Source organism: Sorex fumeus, unplaced genomic scaffold, assembly GCF_029834395.1.
Source record: "Sorex fumeus unplaced genomic scaffold, SorFum_2.1 ptg000030l, whole genome shotgun sequence".
NCBI lineage: Eukaryota > Metazoa > Chordata > Mammalia > Eulipotyphla > Soricidae > Sorex > Sorex fumeus.
Window position 1 is genome coordinate 17,500,517 of NW_026606087.1, and position 18,507 is coordinate 17,519,023.

The 18,507-nt window shown below is 47.7% G+C and overlaps 1 protein-coding gene across 3 annotated transcripts in view; it reads right to left on the reverse strand.

Annotated features, from left to right (window-relative positions):
* FCHSD2 (FCH and double SH3 domains 2) overlaps positions 1–15,741 on the reverse strand; it is a 365,756-nt gene extending 350,015 nt beyond the window's left edge. For all 3 annotated transcript variants that reach the window (XM_056116009.1, XM_056116008.1, XM_056116010.1), the window contains exons 1-2: positions 15,464–15,741; positions 13,342–13,439 (exon numbers count right to left, since the gene is read on the reverse strand). In XM_056116009.1, the coding sequence (XP_055971984.1) occupies positions 13,342–13,439; positions 15,464–15,484 (119 nt within the window). In that variant the 5' untranslated portion in view covers positions 15,485–15,741. The remainder of the gene's footprint in view (positions 1–13,341; positions 13,440–15,463) is intronic.
* Positions 15,742–18,507: the final 2,766 nt, after the last annotated feature.

Genomic DNA, 18,507 nt, shown 5'->3' on the forward strand with positions numbered 1-18,507 from the left:
AATACCAGAAATAACCTTTTCGAGTTGGGATTATTTCAATGTTCACAAACAGAAAACATCTGGATGACAAGAGATTCATACATGAATGCCAAAAAGGAGATCAAATGGAATGTTAAAATAAAGCGTGACTGAGAAACATTTCAACAATGAAATAAAATGAAGCACAAATATCAGCTCTCTGAAGTCGCACCTGACTAACATCAGGGACAGGCTGAGCACGGGAACAGGGTGCAGGTGACTAGTCGCGGAGCCAAGCTCCTGAACTCCACACTGACAAAAGCGCAGCACACACCAGACGCCAGCGTACGCCCACAGGTGCAGCCAATCCTTCCTGAAGGCAAACACCAACAATACAGAGTGACATCCAACTTGCTCTGAACAGTAAGTTCCTCCAGCAGACAGCTTCATACTTGATACTTTCAAGTATAAACCAGGCCAAAGGGCGGGAGTACAGGCCTCACGTGCACAAGGCACCCCAGGACTCCCACTCCCATGCACCAGTGGGTATGACTCTGGTGGGGTGGCTCCCTTGCCACCTGCACCTGGGACGCAGGCAGCATCACACTACCGGGTCAAGTATTCAGTGGCCGGAGAGACAAGTACAGTAGGTTGGGTGTTTGCCTGGGTCAATATCTTGCCAACTGTTTTTCTGATGGCCAACCCAAGTTCCATCCCTGGCATCCCATATGGTCCCCCAAGCATTGCCAGGAGTGATCATCCAGTCCTGTTACTAAAGTATTACTGAGAGTGGCCTCTGAGCACCCCTTGGGAGGAGAGAGAGGAAGAAGAGGGAGAGGGAGAGGGGGAGGGAGAGGGGGAGGGAGAGGGGGAGGGAGAGAGAGAGAGAGGGAAAGAGAGAGAGAGAGGGAAAGGAAGAGGGGAGAGACTGCCATTTCTCAATTATTAAGGGGTAAGTTATTCAGCTAGTAGTAATCCTAGCTCTTAATTGTTCTTCTCAGCTTTCAACTATACTTTATACTTTATACTTTACTACCTATTAATGCTTTAACGTGAGAAGTTAAAAGCAGATCAACAAAACCAAGATTGCCTGAGGAGCCCTGTACCACCACTTCCCCCGAGTGGCAAGATACTGACCTGTTCCTGGGGAGAATGTGAAAGAAGACACTGGCCTATTAGTCTAGATGGCAAATATAAAAACATACTCTTGCTCTAAGATTCTAAATTTAAAAGGAGTGGGGAAGCAGAGAGATGGCCCTATATGCCAGGCGCATGCTTTGCATGCAGGAGGCCCAGATTCAATCCCCAGAACCACATGGTTCCTGAGTACTGACAGGAATGACACCACCCCCCAAGTACTGAGCCAAGAATAACCCCTAAGCACTGCCCCCTCCCCCCAAAAGATATCCCCTCCTCCTTGGGATATATATTATTCTTGTGCATGACTTTTGAAAAGATGAAAAAACAAACTGATGCATAAACTGATCACATTCAGAGTCTAGCTCTTTGGAGTCACTTTTTGGAATCAGTCATCAAACCCCATGTTGGCTTCACCATATACCATCTCCTCTGTGCCATCAAACACCCAAGTAATCCAACATTTATATCCCAATGAGCGTCTCTAGGATTTTCTTCCAGGAATTCTGATGCCTATTCTGCAAGCATTATGCATGCAGACACAATGACAACAGTATCCTGGCCAAAAACAATCTTAAAATGGTTCTGGATTTCAGAAATGGAAGAATAAAAAAAATAGTTCTTGGAACTAATGAAACAGAATAACTTCCTGTGTTATCTTGACTAAGACAACATTCTTCCCTGCCTTCAAAGTCCAATAATAATTTTAACTACCAATGCTGAATACTTACCATGCTTGGCATTTCACACATCCCAGAGAAACAAAAAGGTAGGGTTTTACCTCGACGAAATAGCAGGCTCTGAGAACCTTAATGACATACCTAGTATTACCCAGCTAATAAGTTTCAAAGCTGGGCTTCAATCTATGGTCTACTTTCAAATACCCTATTCTTCCCACCACTTCAGTTGTTCTTAAGATCAAAAACATATTAAGAATCACCACAAGTGATTCTTAACAAACAGTACATTTACAATTATATGGCTTATATATATATATATATATACACACATACACACACAAATACAGAGAGAGAGAGAGACAGAGAGAGAGAGCTCTCTCTCAACTCAGTAGGACAAATAACCCAGTTTAAAAGTAGGTGGAGCTACTGGGGCAATAATACAGCAGGTAGGGCACTTGCCTTGCACCCAATATAGTTTCCCGAGCCTGCTCCTGAGCACTAAGCCAAGAATAAAACCCTCAGCACTGCCGGGTATAGCGCCACCCCCCCAAAAAAAAAAGTAGATGGAGAGTTACTGTCACTGTCACTGTCCTCCCGTTGTTCATCGATTTTCTCGAGCGGGCCCAGTAACATCTCCATTGTGAGACTTTGTTGTTACTGTGTTTGGCATATTGAATACGTCACGGGTAGTTTGCCAGGCTCTGCCATGCGGCCGAGATACTCTCGGTAGCTTGCCAGGCTCTCCGAGAGGGGCAGAGGAATCGAACTCGGGTCAGCCATGTTGGCTGCATGCAAGGCACACACCCTACCCACTGTGCTATCGCTCCAGACAAGGTGGAGGGTTGGGGATAGGATATAGTTTATTAGAAGTGCATTTACTTGCCTCACATGTATGAGGCCCTGGGTTCAATCCCGAGCACCACATTACAAAGTAAATATTTTTTTTAAAAAAATTAAAAGCAAACCTAAGCAAATAAATAAAAATGGGCAGAGCCCAGGGCTCACTCACTCAGGGATCACTTCTTACAACCATAAGGCCTGAGTTCAACCCTCAGTGCCACCTGCATGCACCGGGCCCCACTGCTTCCCACCTGGCAGCTCTGCAGTGTATTGACCCTCAATGCTATGAATCATTCCCAGCCACAGCAGAGCCCCTGGCAGGCATGTGTGTGGGCACCATAACCAGAAAATGCAAGCCCTGGGCAGCGCCCGAGCCAGAATGTACACGAGCACAGAGAAAGACGCCATCCCAGCTCACCACAACAAAGGAAAGGGAATGAGGGGGGCAGGCAGAGGGGCAGAAGGGCTCAAGACACTTCTCCAGAGATGATCCAGAGGCCAATAAGCATATCTGAAGCGTTCAACATCACAAGCTGTTGGGGAAATGCAAAGCCCCTCGAAGATACCACTTTATACCACCTAGAATGGACCTAGTCAAACACACAGGGCGAGGACCTGGAGGAACAGGAGTTTCTGTCCAGTATCCTGAGACTGTAAACAGCTCAGAGCCCGGGGCTGACTCAGACACAAAAGGCACCTACTGTGCAAATGGGAGACACCGAGTTCAACTCCAGGTGCTAAGCACGGGCACCAATCGAGGTACAGGCATCTCCACTGTCAGGGACCCCACACACACTACAGCAGAGGGTGTGCAATCCCCAAGGCTCGGCCAGGATATGTGAGCACAGCAACTTGATATGCGACCCCCAGGGGCATCAGAAAACCAAGAATATGGGACCCTGCCTGGCTGTTGCAACAATCGCAACAAGGAGAGAAAACAAGACATTACAAAACAGATAACATCTTTACAAATTAAATCAATGAATGCAATCATCTTTGGAAGACAGTTTGAAACTTCCTCAATAAGTTTAACATAGATCTCAGTGCATCGATGGCCGTGATCCAGAGACACAGCAGTGAATCCTGGAAGACAGCAGCTCACCGGAGATCTCTCTGGACCCCATATGGCGTCAATTCCACTGGGGCACCTCAGATAGAGCGGGTGTGCCCCCTCTGCCCACTCCAGATGAAACCCCGATGGCCACAAGCTTCCAGAAGAAGAACCCAGGTACATGCGTTCAGGGACTCAGACTCCAGGTCACATGGTGGCAGCAGAGACAGGCTGTCGCTTCCCATCTCCCCGCCCGCTTGGGGTCCTGGCTGTCATGCCCACGAACTGTCTCCTGACGCCATCTCAGCACATCAACCGCCTTGATCCAGAGACTCCCAAATGAATCTCAAAATGGATTAGCTCCCTACAGAGATGTCTCTGGACCCCGACCACTTACAATTTTAGAATTCCAGAAGCATGTGACTGCTTTTATGGCTGCACGAACTCTCATGATATTCATAATAAGCAATAGAAAATAAATTATCTAGCATCTGCCCCTGGCCGGCAGGCTTGAATGGTGGTAGGAAAATTCAAAATAATGATGGTGGGAAGGTGTAATGCTGAGACTGGCGTGAAACAGTAAATGTAATCAATGAATGTGAACAACTTATGAAAATATTTTTAAAAAAAAATTAAACATAGGCAAGATAGCTTGGGCAAAGGGCTAAGTGTGTGCTTTGTATGTGGGAGGGCCCTGGGGCCATCCATGACACTACGTGATCCCTTATCACCTCTGGGAACAATTCATGAACCATACTCAAAGTAGCCCCCCTGTGACACTTGGTGTGCACCCCAAAAAAAAAATCAACAACAAAAGTTAAATACAGCTATTAGACCAATAGTTTCACTACTAAGCATATTCCCAGGATAAATAAAAAAAAGTCTCTATATAAAAATTTGTACACAAATGTTCAGAGGCATTATTCATCATAATAGACCAAAAACAAATGAAATGATAAAAATGACGTATCAGATACAATGGAATGAATACTATTTGGCTATCAAAAGTTATGAGGAGCCACAGGCCACAGCGATAGTACCGTGGGTAGGGTGTTTGCCTTGCACGCAGCCAACAGGGTTTGATCCTTGGTGTCCCGTATGGTTCCCTGAGCACTGTCAGGGGCACATTGCTGAGCACAGAGCCAGGAGTAAGCCCTGAGCACTGCCAGATGTGCCTCCAAAAACAAAAAAAAAATTTTTTAAAGAACAGAGAAAAGGATAAGAAGTGATTGCTATTGGTATGAAATTCTATTTTTTTTCTTTTCTGTTTCAGTTTTGTTGGGCCATACTCAGTGTTGCTCAGGGCTTACTCCTGACTCTGCACTCAGGGATCATTCCTGGCAGTGCTCAGTGGATCACATGGGGTGGCAGAGATAGAATCTGGGTTGGCCATATGACAGGTAGCGCCCCATCCACTGTACTACAGCTCTGGCCCCTTAAAAATTTTTCAGTGGGGGGGAGGGGCTGGAGCAACAGCACAGCAGGTAGGGCGTTTGCCTTGCATGCAGCCAACCCGGGTTCGATTCCCAGCATCCCATATGGTTCCCCAAGCACCGCCAGGAGTACTTCCTGAGCGCAGAGCCAGGAGTAACCCCTGTGCACTGCCAAGTGTGACTCAAAAAAAAGGAAAAAAAAATTTTCAGTGGGGGTTTTGGGTCACACCTGGCTATGCTAAGGGCTTACTCCTGACTGTGTGCTCAGAAGGAATCACTTCTAATGGGGATTGGGGGACCATATGTGGTGCCAGAAATCAAACCTGAGTCAACCTTATGTAAAGCAAGCATCCTACCAGTTGTGATACCTCTCTGGCTCCCAGAATTTCTTTTTGGGGGGTTGGAGAGAAATGTTCTAAAGCTAAATTGTGTTGGTTGTACAACCCCATGAATACACTAAATAACACTTGACTTATACACTTTAAAGGAGTTAATTGTAGGGTATCTGCATTACATCTCATAAACCTGTCTTTTACAGCCTTCTAGTTCAGACTACCTCCAAGGTTCCTTTCTAGACATAGCAATCTCTGAGACAATGAAAAGAAGGTCTTCCTTACAACTACAAACAGCTTTCAGAATCCGATCCTGATTCTCTTAGCGTGACAGTTTAAAGGAGGTAACATACACGCAGTCAATCCTTACATGAGGTCACCAGATCTCCAGGAAGCGACAAAGAAAACCCAGGTGCTTTGGAGTCATTTTAAATTTTTTAGAATATTTGCAAAAAACATATGTCAGTTTTCTCCGAGATGAAACTGAATATCTTTGCCTCAGCTGGAACTTGTATGATTTGTATGACCAGCTTTAAAATATTTTGACAGGGCTGAAGAGATAGGACAGGAGGTAAGGCACTTGTCTTGTGTGCCCATGATCCTGGTTTGAATCCCCAGCACCACATATGATCCCCAAAGTACTGCCAGGGCTCACCTCTGAGTTGAGCCAAGAATAACCCCTGAGTACTGTGGGGGCAATTTGAGTCTAGAGACAAAAAAAAAGCAATAAAAATTAAACTTTGACAGCTCAAAGTACAATATATACATATGTGTGTGTGTGTGTGTGTGTGTATATATATATATATATATGCTATTAGTAGTGGGTAGGGTGCTAGCCTTGCATGTGGCCAATCCAGGTTTGCTCCCCAGCATCCCATATGGTCCCCTGAGCCAGCCAGGGGTGACATCTGAGTGCAGAGCTGGGAATAAGTCCCATGCACTGCTGAATGTGACCCAAAAACAAAAAAGAAAGGATGTACTAATTTAAGTGTATTTTTCTGAAAGGCAAAATGTGTCAAAAACTGGTACCCATGGCAAGTTTCTAGGTTAAAAGTTTAGGAGATGGTAAGGGAGATATTTAAATGGAGCACATGCTTTGCATGCAGGACCCAAATTCAATTCCCAGAGCCTCATGGCCCGAAGTACCACCCAGAGCAGTTCCCAAAGGCTAATCTGGGAGAAGCCCCTGAGCACACTAGATATGACCCCCCACTGCCCTTCCCCCAAAAATAAAAGCCTGGAAATACAAATGAGGAGAAAGTGTACTGGTATACTGGTAATAAAGTTTGTTTTTTGCTTTTTGAGTCACAGCCGGCGATGCACAGGGGTTACTCCTGACTCTGCACTCAGAAATTATTCCTGGTGGTGCTCGGGGGACCATATGGGATGCTCGGAATCAAACTTGGGCCAGCCTCGTGCAACGCAAACGCCCTACCCACTGTGCTACCATTCCAGCCGCGGTAATAAAGTCTGACAAAAACAATTCACCTCATCTAACTGTGAATCCTACTCTCAGTTTCCATTTTCATCTATAAAAAAATCAACAAATGTGGCCCTGACACCACAAAAATAAATCAACAAATGTAATAGCTATTATCAACGTACTATAAAATTTATGATTTTCCCATATTATATAATGACCTCCTTAAAATGTCTGCCAAGAAGGTAGTTCTCTAAATTCTGAGTTCCTACAAGGAAATTTCTTTATTGACATATCATAAAAATAAACAATACTGGGACCAGAGAGATAACACAGTGGATAGGTCATTTGCCTTGCATGGGGCTAAACCAGGACTGATGCCCGGAACTCCACAGGGTCTCCAAACCCCTGTTAAGAGTAATCCCTGAGCAAAGCATTGAGTCGGCCCTCAGTATCACAGGTGTGGCCCAAAACTACCCCCCCCCCCACAAAAAAAAAAGAGGAGGAGGAGGAGGAGGAGGAGGAGGAGGAGGAGACAGTACTAAATACCAAACACTAATAAACAATAAACACAGGCTTAAAAGTAGCTTTAGTGGGCTGATGTGTCTCAGCAATAGGACACTTAACCTTGCATCTATGAGGGAAAAAGGGGGAAAGGGAAAGGGAAGAGGAGGGGTAAGGAGGGGAGGAGAGGGGAGAAGGGGAGAGTGAGGGAGAGAGGAAGAAGGGAGAAAGGGGGGGAGGAGGGAGGAGAGCCTTATAAAGCAATGAGAAGAAACTAAAACAAAAGCAATGAGGAAAACTAACTAAAAAGAAAGTAAAGCGTGTTTGTCTAATGCTGACAGCAAAAGTCAACAGGAAACACTTCAGTAGAAAGCCTCCCTACATCATGGAATGTCCCTCATTAATAATAGCTAAGTCATCATTCCTTCTCATACTTTAAGCCCAGCATGTCAGCTCCCAACTGCATCCCTGGGAGAAGAGAACTGTGGAAAAAGACAACAAAGAGAACAATCTTCATAATAATTGATCTCTGGCCCTCAAATTCCAGAGTGGAAAAGGGAGAGAAGGAGGCAATGACCATAAACCAGCATAAAATCATATTTATAGTTAATGCATTGTGGTATTCCTTTTAAAATTTTTTTAAGTATTAACAATTTTTCTGTCTGTTTTGTTGAGGGGGGAGGGTTGTTTTGTTTATTAATTAAGAACAAAAAGCTAAGGCCCTAGTTCAAAGCCTTTAAATGCTCCCCCATCATGCTTAAGGTGATGAGTTCAAATGCTGGTGGGGCCACACAGGCCAAGGTGATGAGGACATTTCCTCTGCAATTTCCAGCCAGAAGGGAAGATGACTCAAGTGCTTCAACACACAGACACCAGCACTACAACTTGTGTTGACTGAACCACATTCCCGAGTGAGCCGTGGATATAGATTGGCAGCCTTGAGTTAAAGTGCTTGCCTAGCAAGTGCCAAGTCAGGAGCTGAAACCCGGCCACTGCTCAGAAAAAAAGGAGGGAAAAAGCATGACAGCTGGGCTGTTAGAAATCCTAGCCAGAAAAATTGGAAGAAAAAGTCAGTGGCTCAGACAAGTGTGAGACCCAGAGCTTCATCCCTGATGCCCTCCAAACACTGAGGGCAGTCAAGGTCCCCAGAAGGGGAAAAAATAATAATTTAAAAAAATAACTGAAAAAAATAAATAAATAAAAATTTAAAAAAAATAACTGAGGGTTGTAGCTCAGTGGCAAAGCACTTGTTTTGCCTATGTGAAACCCTGGATTCGGCCTCCAGCACCCCCAAGAAACTTAAATTTGTAAACAAAATGAAAAGCTAAGGCCAGTGATGTGGCTGAAGTGGTAAGAACACATGCCTAGCATGTGCAAGGTCCTGAAACTAATCCCCCACCACTGCAAGCTTTCTACCCCCAGTACCTGGAGGGCCCAGAGAGATAGTATGAGGTTCAGTCACTTCCTTCACATGAGCCAACCCTGGTTTAATCCCCAGCACCTCCCAAGAGTGAGCCCTGAACACAGAGCCAGGAGTAGCCTAAGCTCTTCTGGGTGTGACTAAACTAGAGAGAGAACCAGAATGAAAGCAGATAGGGCATTTGTTTTGCAAGCAGCCCACCCTGCTTCAATGCCCACATGGTCTACAGAGCCTGCCAGGAGTGATCCCTGAGCCAGAAGTAAGCCTTAATTAAGCACTGGCAGGTGTGGTCCAAAACCCAGAAACAAACAAACATACAAAAACCCAGAGAGAGAGAGACCAGTACAATGAGGGCCAGAGAGATAGGACATCTAATATTCTTGCTCTTGCCTTGCATACAGCCAACTGGGGTTCAACTGTGCCCCGCCCCCCAATTCCCAACAGAAGTGATCCCTGAGCCCAGGACCAGAAGTAAGCCCTGAGCACCACCAGGCATGATCTCCCAAAAATTAAATACATAAATAAATAAATCAGGATTATGGGGGCCAGAGCAAGAGCACAGTGGGTAGGGTACTTGCCTTGCACGCAGCCAGCTGGGGTTCGAGCTCCGGTACTCCTTATGTTACCCTGAACCCTACTAGGAATGATCCATAAGCCTGTAACAAGGAATAAGTCCCGAGTACAGCTGGGTATGGCCCCCCCAAAGAAAGGGAAAAAAGAATAATTCGCACTCTTTTAAAAAACAACTGCTTAGTGTCCAATGCTTGGTGATGGTCAGCGGCACTTGCCAACTCAGTCCTCAGGCCCATTCCTGGGTGACTATGTGGTACAGGGATCCTGTAGGCAAAGCATGTGTTCCAGTCCACTGTCAAGCGAATTCATAGCTGTCAAGCGAATTCTTAACAACAACACTTGTTGAGGGCCATCAACAAGAAAGAGGGCTGTTTATGGTATTTCTGGAAGGAAGGGGATGGTTAAAGAAAAAGAAGGCAAAGTATTTTACAATAAAGTTACATTCTGGCCAGAGAGAGCACAGGGGCTAACGCACTTGTTTTGCATGCAGCCAATCCTAGTTGGATCCCAGGCTCCACGCATGACCCAAGAATGATCCAAGACACCGCCAGGGATCATTCTTGAGCAGAGTCAGGAAGAGCCTATCAGTACTACAAGCTGTGCACCTGCCCCCTCAAAGAAAATAGGAGATTTTTTTTTAACACATTGAGAGACTTGTAAAGAATGTTTTAAAAGTTATTCCACTTGCTAGGTAGGATAAATCAGAAAAGCCAAACTACTATCATCCCTTCTCAAGCAACATAAGTTATCCCAAATACCGAAAGCGGGAAATTTTCTATTTCTAATTCAGTACCGTCATGGAGAGAGAAAAAAGAAAATCAGAAAATAAACTCATGTTTAGGAAGTAACAGAGAATCTGATCACAACTATACAGGAACAAAATGATTCACCAAGAGGCCAGAGATAGCACCAGGGCTAATAAGGCACATAACTCTCCCAAGAGTCCCCAATTTTTGCCAGGTGCAGCTCAAGGAAGCCCACAGTACCCGGGGAGGGGGGTGGGCACCTTCTGACCCAAGCAGCAGTGCATCCATAGGCCCAGCCGGCTGAGAATCCAAGGGAGGAGACCCCTTGACTTCCTGCGTGGGAAGCCCTCCTACCCCCTCCCCCCAAAAAAGGGGGAGGGGTCAGAGGGATAGTGCAGCAGGTAAGGCACTTACTTGCCTTGCAGATGGTCAACAAGAGCATCATCCTCAGCATCCCATATGGTCCCCCAGCACTGCCAGGGGTGATTACTGAGAGCAGAGCCAGGTGTAACCTCTGAGCAGCCCAGGTGTGTCCCCCCCTCCCAAAAAAAAAAAAAAGGGATTCATCAACTAACTCAAAAGAATATATTGAAATTACATTAAAATAAAAATACATTTATCCTTGAAATATTTCTCTATTTATATAATATATATACAGATAAACTAAATCAGTTAGCCCACTCTAAAGTATACACATGCATCAAAGTATAACACAAATTCAAAAGACATCACCCATCACCCATTTCTGAACCCTACAAAAGCTTATAAAACTTCTCACTAAAAATAAACAAGGTACATTTCAATATAACAAGCTACAGTCATGTAACAATTCTGCCAACTTATACAAAGGTTACAAAGATACAAAAACCACTTAAGACTTGGCCCCTGGCTATAAAATTGACATTGTTACAGAGAACAAACTTGCAAACTTTGTGGGAACCAAACTTGGCCAGGTAAAAAAAAAAGCTGGCTAATGAGAACCAAGAAACAAAGAGAATAACCAAAGGCAGGAACAGAGAGCGCAATTAGAAAATCAGAAGTGCTGAAGTGGAGCCACAGGGAAAGATGAATGAGGTGGTAGTGGTCCCAGGCCCCACAGGGCATTGACACTGAGCCATCAACTTAGCATACCACATCCCAAAGCACTCTGATTTTATTTCAGCTCGAAAACGCTCACTAAGAGACCATTACTGCTCCATTACACAACTGAGAAAAATGAAGCTGAGAAAGGTTCACTTGATATCCAGATGTCAACACAGCTAGTAGGAGACAGAGCCCGGACACACATTCAGAAGCATTTGACTTAATTTCACCATATGCTCCAGCAAAAGGAGAAATGAGTAAAGAATGCAAACAATTTTTTTTGGTTTTTTTTTTTTTGGGGGGGTGCCACACCCAGAGATGCTCACGGGCTACTCCTGGCTCTGAGATCAGGAATTACTCCTGGTGGTGCTTGGGGGACCATATGGGATGTTCAGGGATCAAACCCAGATCAGCCACATGGTAGGTAAGTGCCCTACCCACTGTACTATAATTCTGGCCTTGCTAACAAGAAGTTTTATTAAAGACAAAAGCAACGAACCTCAATGACCATTGACACAGAGGGTCTTCATTTGCACACTAAATTGCCTTTCTTAACTGCTTCTGACATTACTTCCTTCATCTACAGCTTTCTATTAAAACAAACAATTATAAAAACAGCAAGGGAGATGGCTCATGTAGCATGCCCATGTTTGATCTCCAGTACCAGCCACATGCCACTCCCACCCCCAATGCTTCTAGATGTAGTTTTAGTGGACCCCAAGCATTGCTGGGAATAGCCCCTATTTCTCAAAAGAGCCGAGTTCATTAAACAGGTGTCAAAAACTTGAATTTTAACAATATGAAGACTTCCAAGTATCTTGCATAGAAAATACTTAGCTAAAAATTTCTTCATGACCACGAGAAAAACAAAAACAAAGTTTTTCCAACAGAAAGCAAAGATCTTGGTATACCCAATTAGATGCAATTAGACTAATATGCTTCAAACACCCTGAAAGAAGGCCAGAGAGATGCTACAGCAATTAAGGTACTTGCCTTGTATGTGGCAAGCTATACAACAGGTTTAATCCCTGACACCACATATGGTCCTCTGAGCACAACTAGGAATAAATCCTGAGCACAGCCAAGTGTCGCCCAGAAACAAAACTAAACAAAAACTGAAAAAATAGGTATTCTATAGAAATACTTATAATGTGTATCTAAATTAAATATGATAGATAGGAACTTTAAAAAAAATCTTTGAACTAGGAATAAACTCAGTTACTCAGACACTTATTCAAACACAATATACAATTAACTTTTCACAGGAAACCTAGAAGAAGTTGAACTCTCCAGGAAAACTAGGCAACTGATAAGATTTATAGACTTAATTCCTAATTTGATAAATCTATTACTACTACAAAATAAGAATTGCAGTCACTTTGTTTCAACCTGTAAATCAACTTCTATGCTTTACAAATATGTTTATTGAACTGTCAGTTTTCATTACAGAATTGTTGATAAATGTCATTTCTTTCAATAATTACTCCAACTTTTCTCTATAAAGAAAATACAGGTCCTAAGTCACTTGCCTGGCATACGATTGACCAGCACCACATATGATTCCCCCAATACCACCAGGCGTAATCCCTGAGCACAGAACCTGGAATAACACCTAAGTATAGCCAGGTGTGGCTAAAAACTGACAATAGAGGAAAAAAATATACTGACAACGGTCTTACGTATTAAATTCTAGTTATATTGATTATAAACAGGTAACTTAAATGATCAAATAAATAAATGTCCCAGTACACTGTCAAAGTTGTGTTTACATGTGAGGTAAACTATACCAGTCCCAGATATTAACCATTAACCAAAACAGTCAGTTTTTAAATCTGCATGAAATCCTTCAGGTCGATAAATGTCAAAATATGGTATTTTATATAAATAAGAATTTCTACTTCAGTGGCTATAATTTGACTGCCAAGCTTTTAAGGCCCTAATTTTTTTCTTAATAATATATGTACACTGTAAGTTCCCCCATTAAATGAAAAATAGTTTGCATTGTGTTAGTTCCAGTTATAATTTCTAGCTGAGTCAAAGTTCTAACAGACTTAAAGCAGGAAATCCAAAAGGAAATTCCATCATCAGTTCCTGGGGCTTGGTAACTCAAAGGTTCTTTGAAACAGAGATACAGAAGTTCTCAAACTATTCATTATAACCTTACCTCATATCTTCAAGCAAATCACATTCTGCTTGATGTTTGGCCTGAAGTTTGGTCATCTGCTCAACTTGAATGTTTTTCAGTTCTTGTGTAACCTTCACCTAAAATGTATCATATATTTATGAGGGCCTTAAAAACAACCAAAATAAAATATCTAAACTTAATACTTATATAAACAAATATCTTGCTCACAGCTTCCCTGAAGGCTACAAATCCATTATTAGTTGTGAATATTAAAGATAGTCAATGAGGGGCCGGACAGATAATACCATGTACAGGAAACCTTCCTTGGGCTGATCAGGGTTCGATCCCCAGCATCCCATATGGTCCTGAGCATGAGCACAGTCAGGAGGGATTCCTAAGTGCAGAGCCAGAATTAACCCTTGAGTATTGCCACGTGTGGCCCCAACTTTCTGCATCCCCCCCACACACACACACACATACACACACACAAAGGACAGTCAATGAAAAAACTAGGCAAAAGCTACAGATTGAAGGGATGCAAAATAAACCGCCAGTTGGTCTCTTTCATACACAAGGTCAGAAGTCTTAAGAGTTTTAACAATCACTCTATCTCTCTTCCAGAAAAGAAGGCAAAGGCATTAATGCCCTAAAGAGGTGCGCAAAGCTTGGATGGGATAAGGGTATGCTTAAGGACCAGATCGGACACAATCATGGGATAAATGCATGAATCCACTACATAAAGTAATCTATAATGGCTGCAAGAAAGCACGTTTCAAGATGATACCCTCCCCTGGCCAGCAGCATCAAATCACAAACCCTTTCTCACAAAGGAAAAATAGCAAAAGTGACCTTCCAGGATATGTGGGGCTTTTAAGTCACCCCAGCAAGCTGGTTCCCGTGGCGGCTCTACTTTCAAATGGCCCAGAGAGAACAGCAAATGCAAGCTGGCCGCTGTCTCGGCAGGCCGGACCCAGGCTGGACCCGGACATCCAGTTTATAGGGGGGTCCTGGAGTCCCCCTCTCCGGCCTCCAGCGGCTTAGGGATGAGAGGGGCGAGAGGGGAGGAGCGTGGAAAAAAAAAAGGAGGCTCCTTTAACTAGAGAAACCCGGGTTAGGAAAGAAAGAAGAGGGCGCTGACACGAGTCAGTTAGACATTTAGCAAATGTTTGCCCACGAGGGGAGGACAGAATAAGCCTCCACCCGGCGCCCAGGGAGACGGTCAGTAACCATCTGCAGGATTCAAAAGACAAGGGCACAGGCACAGCCCCAAGGAAAACTGGGGATGGGGACAGTGAAAGGGGGTCCGAAAGGTCTTAAGGCGCCGCCGGGATGCTGCTGACACTGCCCCGACCCCAACCCCTGTCACCCGAGACCAGATCGCGGCACACACGCCACGCACTGGCCGGTTCTAGGCGCCACAGCTTCCTCGCCCCCAAGCCAGAGGAGCGGCGAGGCAGGAGAAGGGGGCCTAGAGGGGGGAACCGGTCAACCCTTCATTTCTCCTTTGCCCTTGGGGCGGGGGTGGGGGGCGACGGGGACGTGTCCTCCAACTTCTCTTGGGTCGCCCCGTGGGAAAAGCAGGCCGAACGTTAAGGTTGGGCAGTAAACCAATTCCCAGCAAACGTGCAAACGTGCAAACGTACGAACGAGCGAGGGTGGCGACCGGCGGCTGGAGAGCCCAAACCTGGAGCAGACTAAACAATCCCCCAAGCACAAGGCTCTCTGCAAAGCTGCTGGGGCGCCCCCCCCCCAACGCCTCCCCTCGCCGCAGCCCCGAGAATGCACTTTGCAGCGAGCAGCGCGGGCGCGCGCCCGGGCACGCGCGCACACACACACACACACACACACACACACACGCACATGCACGCCCGAAACTCTGGTGAAACATCTGGGGGCTGGCCGGCGCGGTGGAAGGCAACCGAACCCCGGCCGCTCCGGCGTCGGAAGGCACCTCACAGGCTCACCCCGGAGCCTGGAGCCAAAGGCAACTGGGTGACAAGTCCCAGGCAACGGCGGTCACGGCCCCTGGCGGAGGGGAGCACGGGAGGGGAGGAGGAGGCACAGCGGGAGCCCGAGCCGCGTTGCAGGGACGCATCTCCCCACCCCCGCCCCCCCCCAGCCACAAAAGCCCCCCTCCCCCCAAAATAAACTGCACCCTCACCTTCCTCGGCGGCGGCTGCATGATGCTGATGGGACATCAATCCTCCTCCCCAGACGGCGGCCGCAGCGGGGACGAGGGCGGGCCGCGAGGAGAGGCGGCCCAGGGAGCCGGGGTGCGTGCGGACCGCGCGCCCCGCGAACCAGGACTCGCCGTGGAGGGAGCAAGGCCGGCGAGCTGCAGGAGGACCCGGGTCGGAGGGCGAGTGCGAGGAGGAGGAGGAGGAGGAGGCGGCGGCGGCGGTGGCTGCGGCCGAGGAGGAGGAGGAGGAGGAGGAGGAGGAGGAGGAGGAGGAGGAGGAGGAGCAGCGCCGGGAAGGCCTGGGGCTCGGGCGGCCCGGGGGGTGTGTGAGGCAAGGAGGCGGAGACGGCGAGGGGGCGGGGGCTCGGAGCCGGGGCGCAGGGTCTCCCCGCGGCCGCTCGCACGCGCCGACCGCCCGGCCCCCCGCCCCCACTCGGGCTGCCCGGCCCGGGGAGGGGGAAGGCGGCGCCGCGCCTCGGCCGGCCCGGGGCTCGGGCGCTCAGGCCGCGGGAATTTCCGGCCCCGGCGCGCGGCGCAGCGCCCCGCTCCGGCGGCGGCGAGGACCGCTCGGGCCCGAGCCGGGCTCCCGGGGGCCGGGCCCCAGGGCGCGGGCAGGGAGCGGGGCCGCGGCGCGGGGCTCCGTTCCGCGGCGGGGAACGCTGGGGGAACCTAACGGATTGGCGCGGGCGGGTGGGAGCGGGGGCCCGCGTCCGCCGAGCACCGGAATCCCCCCGCCGCCTCCCACAGTGGCACGTTCCAAAGGCCTCCCGGCCGCCCTCCCCCACCCCGGAGCCCGCCGGGGGCTTCCCGCGCGCTTTCCCGCCAGCCCGCCGCGGCGCGCGCCGGGGCTCGGGGGCGCGCACGTGGGCGGCGGAGGGCCGGGCGCCGACGCACGCGCACAGGCCGCCCACGCCGCGGGCCCGGGCGTCTGCGTGTGCCGGGCCCCTGGGCACCCCCGGGGAAGTTTGGGCGGGCCGGAGCGGGGGCCGGGGGTGGGGGCCGTGCGGGCGGGGGTGGTTTTCATTCTTCTCGTCCTCCAACGCACCTCTGCCTCGAGCTGGTGGGACCCGCCCCAGAGAGAAGGGGGAAAGGGATGCGCATGGACACATGACCCTACCTGTCGCAGGTGTCCGTGATTCTGCCCTCCCGCACAGGAGCCCAGAGGCTCGGAGCTACCTGGCATTCAAGTCAGAGAGCAGGAACTCAGGATGGTGTGGATCTGGGATCCCTCCTGCCCCCTTGCTCTGAAAGGGAGACCATAGGGGAATGGAGATCCTGAAGGTTACACCCCACATTAGGATCTCCGAGGTCGGGAGGGTTACAAAGAAACAGGTGCAGGTTTCTGAGCGAAAGTGCGGGCCCTGCCAGTCGCTGAGGTAGGGGGCTGAGATTGGTTCACCCAGGACATCCCCCTCCACACTGCTGTCCTCTCCATCTCAATGGACAGCTATCTGTTTGCTTTGCCACCCTTCAAAGAACAAAAATCTCTCTTTTCTTGTCGAGTGAGTTGATTTGAGACACAGGGCTCTGGACTGGGAACGAAATTGTTATATATTTTCTTTTCAAAAGTTGGGGGCTCAGTTTGTTTGTTCCCAAATGTTTACTCCAGGAGGATCAAAGTGACTGAGACTTTGGGAAGACTCAGGAAACTTACCCCCAAGACCACATGGTCAGAAATTGGTAAGTGGCCCAAGTGATAGTACAGTGGGTAGGTTACTTGCCTTGGGGGGGAGGGGGACAACCTGGGTTCGATTTCCGGCATTCCATATGGTCCCTTATGCACTGCCAGGAGTGATCCATGAGTGCGGAGCAGGCGTAAGCCCTCAGCACTCACAGGCCCAAAACAACAAAAATTGGGAAGCTGTGACTTGACCCTAGGTTGTTGGTTTATCTAGATTCTTGTACAATAAAATGATAGAATCAGAAGCTATGCTAGAGTCAGATTATTCTAAAGTGATACATGAACTCAGGAGGTCATTCTAGCATACTCCTAATTTCCTCAGAGCCAATCATTTAAAAGCCAGTCATTCCTGAGAGTTCTTGATTACTATCAGAGAAGGCCTAGGGCTGGGAGCAGGTAGGTGGAGGGAGCTTGGGACAGCCTGGGGAGATGGACCTTGGTCTCACTCCTCCCTCAATTCTTTGTGTAGCCTGGAGTTCCTCAGTGGCTCTTGGCACCTCCTAATTCCCTCACCTATAAAACAGAGATATAATGCCAGACTTGTTATAGTAAATTGAATTTCTCCTGTCACCGGGCAGTATTCCATGCTCAATAAATGCTCACTGATTTGTTGTTAATTAAAAAATATTTACTAAGGTCCCAATTTGTGCCAAGCCCTGCCCCAGGCCTTGAGGGAACTGGAGGTGGACAAGACAACATCAGCCTAGGCCAGAGAAACAGTTAGCTGTCATGTTTGCAGCTAACCCAACTGTATATGATTCCCCCAAACCCTGCCAGGGGTCATTCCTGAGCACAGAATCCACCTAGACCTTCACCCAGGCTGTATTCTCCTCCAAATGGCACTGGTTCACAAGGAAGGGAAGCCCAGATGCAGAGTCCTTCACATAGTAGGTGGTGCTTAACAGATTTGCTTGAGCATAGGTAGCTATAGAGATCATCTTCGCTTCGTCTCCCTCCTCTGAAGGGAGCACTGGGAATATAAATGCCCTCTCTGGGCATTTGTCTCCAGTTGCAGAGTAAGGGAGATGAATGAGCATGGGCGAGAGTGGGGTCTTCACAGTTGAAGTCCGGCCTTGCAACTTCCTTTTACGAGGTTAGTGGAACATCCATTTGTTATTATTCTAAAATGAGGAATGGCATTAGCTTTTCAGAATGATTTCCTTCTAAGTGTTTGGAAGAGCTGGAGCTGAGGGCAGAGCTCAAAGGGCTTAGAGTGCGTGCCTGGCATGTCCTGGGCCCGCCATCTGATCCCTGGCAACATAACTGCCTAGTCACCTTTGCAGGGGAGTGAGGAACAAAAATAAATTAACTGATCAGAGTGTTATGAAGAGCTAGGAGGCAACAA